This window comes from Ips typographus, linkage group LG2, assembly GCF_016097725.1.
Source record: "Ips typographus isolate SLU linkage group LG2, UJ_Ityp_2.0, whole genome shotgun sequence".
NCBI classification, from domain to species: Eukaryota; Metazoa; Arthropoda; class Insecta; order Coleoptera; family Curculionidae; genus Ips; species Ips typographus.
The window spans coordinates 3,847,463-3,860,753 of NC_138423.1; the positions used below are offsets into that span (position 1 = coordinate 3,847,463).

Below are 13,291 nucleotides of genomic sequence, written 5' to 3' on the forward strand. Positions count from 1 at the left end.
GGTTATATTTGATACTACTTCTACATTTTCAAAGAACCTACGAGCTGTGTTACCATCATTGGAGCTACCAAAACCGGGCTTAGGCTTCTCAACAATAAGCCCTATCTGGTTGCGCAATTGCCCTTGAATACGCTTTTTGGTATCCAATACAATTTGTTTATCAATATCACTTCTAGCTTGCCAATTTTTAATATCCATTTTATAAGCTAAATGTAAGAGACATTCAAAAAAACGTATCCAAGCATGTAAAGTAGACAGGCCATACTTAAAGTTATCAGTATTTGCTGGTCGTAGAACAATATTGTCGATGTTATTAAAGTCTTTAGAACAGGCTCCACAAATATAACATCTTTGAGTAGATTTGTTTGAAGTTAAAGAATTGCAAACTTTACCAATTTAATCATTAATCATTGTAAAATGTAGTTCAAAATTAACAGTTACATTTGATTAATGGTACAACTAAATGGAACGATATTATTAATTTGACGGTCCACAAACTCTTTTTCTAGTTTAATTAGCTCTGCTGTTTCGTGAATGAACTGTAAGGACGACAAAAACGAGGCGATGATGTTCTTACATTTTGCCAAATTATTTGATTATTTTTATTGGTTTCTGTACGATATATAAGCCTTATGGGTACTATGATGTCAATACTATACTAGAGTCAGAACTACCGGTTTTGCCAAATTTTTGTTTGTACTCCGATTGACCTGAAGAACCGTCTAGGCCCCATTTACATATTAAAACTAAATTTACGTTTGAGCAGGAGTTTAAACTATCAATAACTTCTTTTTGTAACTGAAGCAATCTTTTGCAAGTATGATTCAGCATTGACTTCATTGGAACTTCGGCTACAGTATCCGAAGAGACAATTATTGAGTTAGGGTAACATCGCTTCATTGCTTTAAGGATTTTATCATAGGAAGGATAAATATGCCAGTTTTTTTCTTTGACTTGACGCCTGATTAAATTGTATTGACTCTTGCTTAACTTTGCTTCTATTAGAAGAGAAAGTGCCTCATCAGCACTCAATTTAGTATAAGTTGTTGTTTGATTTTTTAAGGCGTTGCAATACTCGTGAGCTTTTGATGGTGTATTGGTAATGTCTTTGAGTATTTTTGCAGCTTGATTGTTTCCTTCGACACGAAAATTCATTTGCTTTTCATAGGCGAGTTCTACTGCACTAGATGTATTTCGCAAATTACTAGTTTTCATTCTTTTGGAACGATCACTGCTATCTTCAAAAGATACTTTAGGTCGACCTTTATTGCTTGATTTTTGTTTGACTTGATTGCTTCTTTTGAAAAATTTCATTTGCAAACTCAACCATTTTGCATGTGTTTGTATGAATCTGTCTTTATATCGACATGAAACCATCCATTTTTTTAAAAAATCTGATTTAAATTTTGATAAATTTCTTGTTTCGTTCTTGCTGAGTTGCTCATTTTTCGTCAGTTCTAAAATTTTATTTTCTAAAGTAGTGAATCTACTATTAATACTTTTATCGGAAAAACTCTGAACCATGTCAAAAAGGTCCTGGTAACTAATAATAAAATATCATAGCCAACTTGTTCTTTGAAAACATTGTTTGACATTTGAATGACTTTTAGCCAAATATATAAAACTCCAAGTATTTCTTTTATGCCAATGAAATTAAAAAAACTACCAGTGTGCGATGTAGGAAATAGAAAACGCATAGAAATAGACAAGAAAGAAAATTTCTTTCTATTAACTGTTGGTACTCTCTAAGCTGTTTTCTATCACATTCGGCTGACACCGTCAACAGAAAACGGGAACTTATCGGTCCTAAAAACATTGACTAATTTCTAGTAATAAATCTAGGGCTTTTACTTGTTTCGTCGTATTCAGGGAAGTATCAATGACAATAATTTGAGTAATTCTACGTTTTTTACTTTCTTTTTCAGTAATTAATCATATATTTCAAAGTTTACATTCTAAAATAATCCGTTTTGTTGCCATTTTTGTTGTTGGTTTTATTTATTGTAGTTCTGTCTCTTCAGTTTCTTATTTTCTCGTAAGACCATTAATATTTTTCAGTTGCTTGTAAACATGATACCAATTTTTATGCATTTTGTGAAGAAAGTAGGATGGGACTTTAGGATGTGTTGATGGAACCCATATAGCCATAACACAACCATTCCATCATGAACAGCTTACACCTCAAAAACAATAACTAATAGATGCATTAACACTTTAACTAAAAATTCAAAAACAAAGAAAGGGGGGTGCAAACACAATCATTTGGTCCCCAACACAACCTTATTGACACAATGTTGACACTGACGGGCATAAAGGTTAAAAAACAAAACATTTGAATTTTAGAAGACGACGGAAAAGAAAGATTGACAAATACAAAATTTCATAGCCGCAAAAGAGATAAAATCATAGCAAGACTCATTTGGTCTTTCTATTTTACACAACCCGAATACATTGAAACGTAGAGAGTACCATATATTACGATAGAGAAGGGTTTTCTATGATAGCAAAGAAATTTCCTTGCTATTCGTTAGAGAGTTCGCTTTCTGATCTCTTTTTCTGAGCTGAGATGACTGGCAAAAAGGGGGCGGCGCAAACTTCTTTTGTTTAAAAGATACGGAGGGTTTTCGAAAATTGGTAATTTTTGAACCTCTTCTGTATTTCAGTTGCTCTTAAAGTTATCAAAAAAGGAAGAACGGTTCCCGGTAGAAGTTTTCATGTAGAATCCAATGGCGTAGTCAGTTTTTTTTCTATTCCGTTTAGTTTCTGACATATGACAGTAAGTTACATTTTTTTAATGGAACATCCTATATATTTTTACGTCATTTAATTCTGTTGATTTTTACCTTTTCAACGGTGAAAAAAAAATGTTTCGTTTTGAGAGGACACAAACTGAAAAATCATCAATCCTCATAAGATAAAGAAATAGAAAGATCTACACCGCAAAAAGCATGAGAAAACAATTATTTACTATTTATATTGCAGTAATGTCAAAAAACAGCCCAGCCAAGTGTTTTTGTTGCTTTATTAACCTTCTTTCTTACCCCCAAACCGCCAGTATCGCCCCAAACGGTGTAAACATGTTTCCTTTTGAGAGGAAGAGTGGTAATAAAGTGTGTAAGTGAGTGTTAGATAGTGAGATATGATGAAATTAAATTTATCTACTACTAGCACGGTAATGATCCATTACATAGCTTCCCTTGAGTAACGTAATGAGGGATTTTACAGTCACTAGTGCGATAATAATTGATTTAAGCGATTAAGCGAGATAAGGGATGTGACAGTCACTGAACAGAGAGTACTTGTGGTCTGTCCTGTTGTATGGAATGAAGGTTGGATTGATCAATGAGGTTGAGGCCTTTGCAAAAAGACCGAGAATTGCTAACTAAACTGCATACCTTGGGATATGATTCGGAACGAAAAATACATCTCCTTACAGTTGATTCTGGAGGGTAACGGACGAGGCATAGCCAGAAAGCAGACATCTTGGGCGATGAAGATTAGAAACTGGACGGGACTAAAATCAATAGAGGAACTTGTCCATACCGCTAGGGACAGGGAGAGATTCCAACTTGTAGTCGCCAACATCCAGTGAATGAATAGAAATTCAAAGAAGAAGAAAACGCTATCACTTTGGTATAGTCCAATAGACTTGTTTGCAACAGCAATCCAAATCCTGGAATATTTGTTTTAATTTGTATTTTTTAAATATTGCAAAGTTCTAATAGTGATAATATTATTGCAAACATTTTTAGAATGTCTCTTAGCGAAGAAAAAGGATGGGAACTAATGTACTTATTGACAGGATTATTCGTACCCAGCATGAATTTACTTGAGGAAACAAAGAAATTCTTAAAATCGCGAGTTCATCCATTCGTCGAGCCTTGTTTGCAACGTCTACAGGTGAACTAAAAAACATTTGACTAACACAACTACTCTACGATAACATTATATTTTAGAAAACGCAAAAAGTTGGACCCAGAAAATTCCCACCTTATACCATCGAAGTGGAAGCGATCCAAACTCGAAGCATGGAAATTTACCACAAAATTTACTTCCCCGATGACAGTGATGAAGCTTTTGAAGTCGACTCGATGACCAGAGCTTCAGATTTATGCAAAACAATCAGCAGACAATTGGATCTAGCTTCGACTGACGGTTTCAGCTTGTTTGTGGCTATATCTGATCGAGTTTTCTCTATCCCTGAAGACTACTTCTTCTATGATTTCCTCAGTGAATTAATTAATTGGATACGGGAAACTAAACCAAGTTGGGGAAGTAAGTTTTAAACTATATTTTGTTCTATACAGTGAATTTTTATTATCTCTGAACTGAATTCATTCAGTTTTAAAAAGCACACCTCAATGCATTGTGTAGGTTACACAGTGTTTTCCTAACACCTTTGGTTTGTTCAATAACACCAAAATAATCAATACTTTCAAAAACAAGAAGAACAAACAGTCAAAGTCGTTGCCACACAGTAAGTTAATAGGTGGACGGTTTTGGCCTAAGCCATCTTCAGACCATTGTACACCAACACACTGAATCTTTCTGCTCTTTGTTTTTAAAAACATGAGTCACTTTGAGTTGTACAATTGCTTTGTACTTAATAATACTTTTATTTATTACTATTTTGTTTGAATTCATAAACAATTACTGTAAGTACTCAAAATGTTCGGCTTTACGTTCCAAACTGTCCAAATGTCAACTTATCACATGCAGAACGTCCGCGATCTTGCAGGTCTTGTGTATTTTGGATTGGGACATTCAACTTTCGATTTTAGATAACCCCAGAGAAAGAAATCATTTAGGGAGAGATCAGATGACCTCAGTGGCCAAGCTTTTTTCTTCTTCTTCTTTCAGCAGCTCGTTTGCATCCACTCCTGGACATAGGCCTCCCCTTGCTGCTTCCATTCGGATCAGTTCGTGGTGACATTTCCTTCCCACTATCTTTTTTATATCGTCGATCCATTGTTTCTGTGGACCTTCCTTTATGTTGCCTTGGACGCCACTGTCCTATCTTCTTCTTCTTCTTCTTCTAGCCGTTTTCTATCCTTTGGATATAGGCCTCTCTCATATTTTTCCAGTCTTCCCTGTTCTGTGCCACTTGGTTCCAGTTAAGTCCGGCTGTTCTTTTGATGTCATCATACCATCTTTGTTGTGGTCTGCCGGTGCTTCTTTTCTCCCCCCAAGGTCTCCATCTTGTTATTTTTCCGCTCTAGTTGTTTTTGTTTCGGGCAACATGTCCGGCCCAGTTCCATTTAAGACTGCCTATTCGCCTCACTATGTCCTCTACCTTGGTTCTATTTCTTATCCAGTCATTGGTTTTATGGTCTTTAAGCGTTATTCCTATCATTTTTCGTTCTATTGATCTTTGGTGTATCTTTAATTTATTTAAGATTTTCTTTGTTAGGACCCATGTTTCACCTCCGTAGGTTGTTACTGGGAGAATGCATTATTCCATGTAAACCTTGGTTTTTAGTTTGAGGGGTAGGTTGGAGCTGAAGACGTGACGCATCTTCCCGTAGGCCGCCCATCCTAGATGTATTCTGTGGTTAATTTCAAGTTCTTGATGAGCTTTACCCAATGTTAACTCTTGACCTAGGTAGACATAAGAGTTCACCTTCTTTACCTGTTGTCCTAGCACATTTATACTCTCTATGTTTGTCCGTTGGTTTGTCATGAATTTGGTTTTAGAAATGTTCATTTCTAGGCCTACTTTTCTTGCTTCTTGTTGTAGTTCTATAAGTACACTGTCCTATACGTCTTGTCAATCTGTCATTCTCTTGTCGTGCCACATGTCCCACCCAACGCCATTTCTGACGTGAGATGTGCTCCATCACCGCCCTCTGTACAAGAAAGCCAAGAAGGTGCATGCCAAAAATTCCAATATGGCCGAAATAGTGGTTGACAGTTTGCATTTGTTTGTATTGTGGAAATTGAGTTTTTCGATGATTAATAGCTATTTATGTAACCAGTTACGAAAAGATCGATTTTGTGTAACGAATGAATGTTTGTACAAACTACAATTTGAATGAGTTACACAATAAGACATTTTCGAAACGTGTTGCATACATAATTTTTTCTAATTTTGACCAAAAAGCGGTAAAAACCATCTTTTAAAGTGATTTAACACAAATATTCACTTTTATAGCACCTTGTATAAACTGTGACAACGACATGTTATGATGGATGTCGCCCATATGTTTCTACGGAAATGCATAAAAACAGGGAGTGATGAAATGAACTTTTCATAACTAGTTACATAAAGTAAAACGTTTTGTCACTCTAATCAGTTTTGAAAAGTGTCACTTTATATGCCAAAATTAGAAAAATTAATTTTTAAGGTTTAAAGTCAAGACTTGGGATTACTTGCCAAAATAATTTTTGTTTGCTATTGTATATTGTTGTTTATATGTTTATTGTTCTAGTGAAAGTGTAGTTTGTGTTCATTTTATTGTGTTATCACTATTGTTATTGTTCCTTCATTGTTCTATAATTTGTTGTTGGTTTTTTAACTTAAATTCTATTGCCTCTACAATATGCCGTCCACTTGTTGTTTGCCAAATTGTAAAAGCAATTTGGTGAATAGCCCAAAAGTCAGTCTTTTACTTTCCAAAAGACCCTGCTCGAACCCAACAGTGGTTGAAAGCTTTGAACTGGAATGATTTTACTCCAACACAATACTCAGTGGTAAGTACAATATGTTTCTCATTCAGTAAACTTATTGCCTCTTACATACATAGGTATGTGAGTTACATTTTGAGGCCACCTGCATTTTGAGAGCAACAAAGGTTTACTCTGAAGAAACAGGACAGCTTTTAGAAGTTCCATTGGCACATTAACATTTTAAAAGAAAGGTCTTGGTAATAATATAAAACCCATTTACCAGTTTTGCTTACCTAGCTTCAGGGATTTCCAAATTTTATTTGATTGAGCAGTTTTCACATTAGATTGTTGTACTTTCCAGGACAAAGGGTTCTAACCAAACTTGCTTTGGCTGGACTTTATTGGGTATAAAAAGCCATATCTATACATATCTGGATCAGGAATGAAGCGTTCTTTGATTTTTCACTCACAACTTCTAATCAACTACACGAAAAAATAAAAAAAAAACATATTTTCTACTGCATCTGCATAGGTTTGTGTACAAAACGAGAACCGCTAACGCCGCCATTAAAAGTGACATTCTAGGCTTTCTTGTACAGAGGGCGGTGGCTCTATAATATCGTCGAGTTTTGTTTTTTTTTCTCCTCGTTCTGACTCTCTCTTTAAGTCTGCCAACATTTCGATAAGTCTTCCTACTGCTGATTAAAACTATATCGTCGGCGAAGCGTAAATTTTCCAGATATCTAGCATCCACGCGCAGGCCCTTTTTGTCCCAATCTAGTTTTCTGAATACGTCCTCTAATTCAATGGTAAATAAATTAGGGGATATTGTGTCTCCTTGTCGGACGCCTCTGTTAATTGGTATTCGAAGCTTATAAGGATGGGGTAATAAGCTAACTGTTGCTGAGATTTAATTTGTCTCCCTTTTTGTGTAACAAGATGACTTGGGCATTTTGCCATGCTCTTGGAATATTACCGATGTGAAGACATTTGTTCGTTAAGATTTTCATGGATTCCATTGTGGTTGTGCCTTTCAGTTTTATCATTTCACTAGTGTATCTTCACCAGGAACTCGACCATTTTTTAGTTGGCTTAGGGCTTCCTCAATTTCGGTGGAGTTTATGTCAGGGATTTCTTCTGAGCCGACGTTCATGATCTTACATTGAGTATTAGCGTTCTCTAGTTCCGGTGCAATTGATGATCTTTGATTGATGAGCAAAGGTTCGGTTAAGAAAATCTGTAATGAATTTTGTAGAATGAGGAGGAGCTCCATCCATTTGAAACCGCGGCTTCTTTATGGCTAAATTTTTTAATTCTAAATAAATTAATCTTTCTAAAAAATGGTATAATAAGAATATTGTTAATTATGCCAATCCTTAACGTTTGGATCTCTAGTATTATACTGAGAGTGGGTGAACATTATCTAAAAATAAGGAAAAAGGTGTCTCACTTATAATTTTGCGAATTCACACAACCATTTGGAAAACGCCTTATCAGTGAAAATAATTTTTGGTAAAATATGCTCATTATGGTTAATTATATTTGGCATCTTCACAGAGCATTTGATGATTTGGAGTGTTTTGTATTTGAACTCTTTTAGGCACAAAAGTATAACTATCCTTATATTCAAGAAAGGCAGAAGACGCACCCAGACAACTACAGGGGCATAACGCTGCTGAATACAAGCATGAAACCCTTTACCGGCATTTTGAAGGAAAGACTTGAAACACAAACAACAAACAGGGAAGAAGAACAACGCTTCAGACGAAACAGATCCACGACCATATTCATTATCAAACAACTAAAAGAAAAATCAATCCAATTTAATACACCAGAATATGTCTGCTTCGTTGATTTGACCAAGGCATTTGATAGGGTTCGCCTCTCCGACATCATAAATATACTGATAGCGAAAGAAACGCCAGACACCCTCGTAAGAGCAGTCCGAAGTCTCAATATGAACAACATGACTAAAGTAAAGGCAGGAAACACTTATACGGAAGAGATACCGACACCAGGAGGCATCAGACAAGGTGACAGCCTTAGCCCATTTCTGTTCAATCTCTCAATGGACAGAATTATAGAGGAAGTATCATTACTAAATATGGGATACCGAATGGGACAGAATAAAAGAATCAGCATGGTATGCTATGCCGATGATGCAGCTATTTTCGCGGAAACGGAGGACGATCTACAGAGACAACTACACAAATTCTGCCAGGTCATCCAAGCGATGAACATGACAATGACAATGATGTAAAGATGTAAGCTGGTAATTCAGGACAAAATCATCGAGCAAGCCTCACAATTCAAATATCTGGGTATCTGACCTGTCTATCTGTCAAGTTATCACGACCCAGTGAAGGACCTAAGAAGCCAGATCAACAAAGCGATTGCCATGTCATGATAATATGGGCAAACGAATACATGCGAAAGGATAGCAAGGTCAGGATCTATAAGACTTGTATCAGGCCAATCATGACATACGGAATAGATTGCTTGGAGTAGCCGAAATGAAAACGCTTAGGAAAATAATGGAAAAAACAAGGATAGACTGAATTAGGAACACTGACATTAGGGAACAAAGACAAAGAAAAAGATATTGGTACGCTCACGTGAGAAGCATGGAAGAGGGAAGACTGCCACGCATCGCACTTGAAAGGGAAACCAATAAGGAAAGAGAGTACCCGGAAGACCATGGAAGGGCAGCTGGCAGTCCACCTCCCAGGAACTGATCCAGAGGAACCTGCAAAACTAACAGATTGCTAGATCTTAAATATGGATAAGAAGAAGAACTCTTTTAGGGTTTTTCGAACTGAATTTTTTGAAATTGCAAAGCGTTTACTGAGAACATGAATTTCTTCCACAAAACATAAAATATCTAGCTTCATTTCTTCTGTAAGGGTTTCTTCGTGTACCCATTTACCACACAACCATCTGAGGGAAACATTTCAACAATATTATAAATTGATCCAATAACAGGGATAGGCCGTTCTGGATGTTTTGCTGCAAACAAATCTCCCACTGCTTTGATGCTGTGGCCGTTTATAGAGTAATCAACTCTATTTTTTCTTTTTTAGTGTACATTGGAATAAATAAATATGGAAGTTTGAAGTTTCAGGTCAAATTTGAAGATTACTTTTGTTAGGTAGTGAAATAATTTTTACCTGTACCATGTATTGTGGTGTGCTTTTCAAAACATATTTGATTGTATGTTTTAAATTTTAAAAAAGTCACTGTATATGTTGATATTTAAACTTTAAATGAATTAGGTGCCGCTCCAGTCCAAGCTCAGTATCAAGTGTTCTTTATGAAAAAACTGTGGGTGAATACAGTACCAGGTAAATGTCCCAACTCCGATCAGATATTCCACTACCATCAAGAGGTTCCCAAATACCTGAAAGGATTCCATAAATGCACCAAGCAAGACGCTATTAAGCTTTCCGGTTTAATTCTACGGGCACGTTTTGATAAGGACACACATGAAGCTCAAAGGGTATGTATTAAAATGGGCCAAATAAGACACTTTTAAACGGTAATAAAATGTTTTCGTTAAGGCAATCCAAGATTTCTACAAAGACTTTATTCCTCATGACCTTGTCAGAGGAGCAAATGCTTCAGAATGGAAGAAGTCACTTTTGACAGCTTACAAATCGGAGAATTTAACTTCAGCCGAAGCCAAAGAGGCGTTCCTTAAATTTATATACAACTGGCCCACTTTCGGTTCCACTTTCTTTGAAGTGAAGCAAACGAAAGATACGTCACTCCCAGAAAAACTTATTATAGCAATAAATAAGAAAGGAGTTAATATTATACATCCGCAAACTAAGGTAAGAAATTTAATTTCTACTAATTTAATATTTAATTAATTTCTTTTAATCAAAGGACATACTGGTGGTTCATGAATATGCTGAACTGTCCAATTGGGCTTCGGGTAACACTTACTTCCAACTTACCATAGGTAATATAATGAGAAAGACGAAATTGCTGTGTGAAACCTCGCAAGGCTATAAAATGGACGACTTAATTACTTCCTACATTAAGTACATGCGAGATGTGAATAAAAAAGAGAAGAAAGACACTTCCATATTTTTGTGATAGACTAAATACTGTAAATCAACGATCGTTGGATTGTAAAAGCTTGCCATTACTGTCCTCGTTAATATTTAAAATTTAAGAACAAAAATAATTTGTTTTAATTAATACATTTTATGCAATTATTAAAGGTTTATCTTGAAAAGTATTAAGTATGTGTAGTAATTTTGTAAGATCTTTATTTAAACGCGTCTACTAAGTAATAAAACATGCTGCTAACATTTAAAATAAAATGTTTGTTTTTATTTGAAAGTCTAAGTCCTCCTAATCCTTCTAAGGTCCTGATTGAAAGTCTAATTTGCACAGGAAATTGTAAAAAAAATACTTCTTGTTATTTCTGTGTTCCTGGTAGTAAATTACACAAATGACAGACCCATTACACTCAAAATCGGATTTTGTATTAGGAATGCAGAAACGGACAGTGGTAAATTTTAGACACTGCAGTACATACAATTGTCAAAAAAACTTAATTTATCTCTTAATACTTCTGCTCTCCTGGTAGACAAACCAAAATCTGCTAAATTTATATACTAAATTTTACCCTAATTCGAATTTTGTATTAGGAGTGCAGAAACGGATATGTAGTTAGTTTTTAGTTACTTCTGACATTTTAGTACATTCACCAATTGTCAAGAAAACTGAATTTATTTCGTAATACTTCTGTTCTCCTGGTAGAGAAACCAATTTCTGCTAAATTTTACCCTAATTCGGATTTTGTATTAGGAGTGCAGAAACGCATTTAGGTCTAATTTTTAGTTACTTCTGATAGTTGATTACACTCACCAATTGTCAAGAAAACTTCATTTATCTCTTAATACTTCTGTTCTCCTGGTAGAGAAACCAATTTCTGCTAAATTTTACCCTAATTCGGATTTTGTATTAGGAGTGCAGAAACGCATTTAGGTCTAATTTTTAGTTACTTCTGATAGTTGATTACACTCACCAATTGTCAAGAAAACTTCATTTATCTCTTAATACTTCTGTTCTCCTGGTAGAGAAACCAATTTCTGCTAAATTTTACCCTAATTCGGATTTTGTATTAGGAGTGCAGAAACGCATTTAGGTCTAATTTTTAGTTACTTCTGATACTTGATTACACTCACCAATTGTCAAGAAAACTTCATTTATCTCTTAATACTTTTGTTCTCCTGGTAGAGAAACCAATTTCTGCTAAATTTTACCCTAATTCGGATTTTGTATTAGGAGTGCAGAAACGCATGTAGGTCTAATTTTTAGTTACTTCTGATAGTTGATTACACTCACCAATTGTCAAAAAAACTTAATTTATCTCTTAATACTTCTGTTCTCCTGGTAGACAAACCAATTTCTGCTAAATTTTACCCTAACTCGGATTTTGTATTAGGAGTGCAGAAACGCATTTAGGTCTAATTTTTAGTTACTTCTGATACTTGATTACACTCACCAATTGTCAAAAAAACTTCATTTATCTCTTAATACTTCTGTTCTCCTGGTAGAGAAACCAATTTCTGCAAAATTTTACCCTAATTCGGATTTTGTATTAGGAGTGCAGAAACGCATGTAGGTCTAATTTTTAGTTACTTCTGATAGTTGATTACACTCACCAATTGTCAAGAAAACTTAATTTATCTCTTAATACTTCTGTTTTCTGGGTAGACAAACCAATTTCTGCAAAATTTTACCCTAATTCGGATTTTGTATTAGGAGTGCAGAAACGCATGTAGGTCTAATTTTTAGTTACTTCTGATACTTGATTACACTCACCAATTGTCAAGAAAACTTAATTTATCTCTTAATACTTCTGTTCTCCTGGTAGACAAACCAATTTCTGCTAAATTTTACCCTAACTCGGATTTTGTATTAGGAGTGCAGAAACGCATGTAGGTCTAATTTTTAGTTACTTCTGATAGTTGATTACACTCACCAATTGTCAAGAAAACTTAATTTATCTCTTAATACTTCTGTTTTCTTGGTAGACAAACCAATTTCTGCAAAATTTTACCCTAATTCGGATTTTGTATTAGGAGTGCAGAAACGCATGTAGGTCTAATTTTTAGTTACTTCTGATAGTTGATTACACTCACCAATTGTCAAGAAAACTTAATTTATCTCTTAATACTTCTGTTTTCTTGGTAGACAAACCAATTTCTGCAAAATTTTACCCTAATTCGGATTTTGTATTAGGAGTGCAGAAACGCATGTAGGTCTAATTTTTAGTTACTTCTGATAGTTGATTACACTCACCAATTGTCAAGAAAACTTAATTTATCTCTTAATACTTCTGTTTTCTTGGTAGACAAACCAATTTCTGCAAAATTTTACCCTAATTCGGATTTTGTATTAGGAGTGCAGAAACGCATGTAGGTCTAATTTTTAGTTACTTCTGATAGTTGATTACACTCACCAATTGTCAAGAAAACTTAATTTATCTCTTAATACTTCTGAAGGCGAACTCCGTAACGATGTAGGAAATAGAAAACGCATAGAAATAGACAAGAAAGAAAATTTCTTTCTATTAACTGTTGGTACTCTCTAAGCTGTTTTCTATCACATTCGGCCGACACCGTCAACAGAAAACGGGAACTTATCGGTCCTAAAAACATTGACTAAT

General features: G+C 35.0%; 1 protein-coding gene across 1 annotated transcript in view; it reads left to right on the forward strand.

Annotated features, from left to right (window-relative positions):
- Positions 1–10,934, forward strand: part of LOC145725381 (myosin-VIIa-like) — a 51,803-nt gene extending 40,869 nt beyond the window's left edge. The window contains exons 26-30 of the mRNA XM_081974121.1: positions 3,753–3,900; positions 3,957–4,275; positions 9,879–10,102; positions 10,164–10,436; positions 10,492–10,934. Of these exons, the coding sequence (XP_081830247.1) occupies positions 3,753–3,900; positions 3,957–4,275; positions 9,879–10,102; positions 10,164–10,436; positions 10,492–10,704 (1,177 nt within the window). The 3' untranslated portion in view covers positions 10,705–10,934. The remainder of the gene's footprint in view (positions 1–3,752; positions 3,901–3,956; positions 4,276–9,878; positions 10,103–10,163; positions 10,437–10,491) is intronic.
- The last annotated feature ends 2,357 nt before the right edge of the window (positions 10,935–13,291 follow it).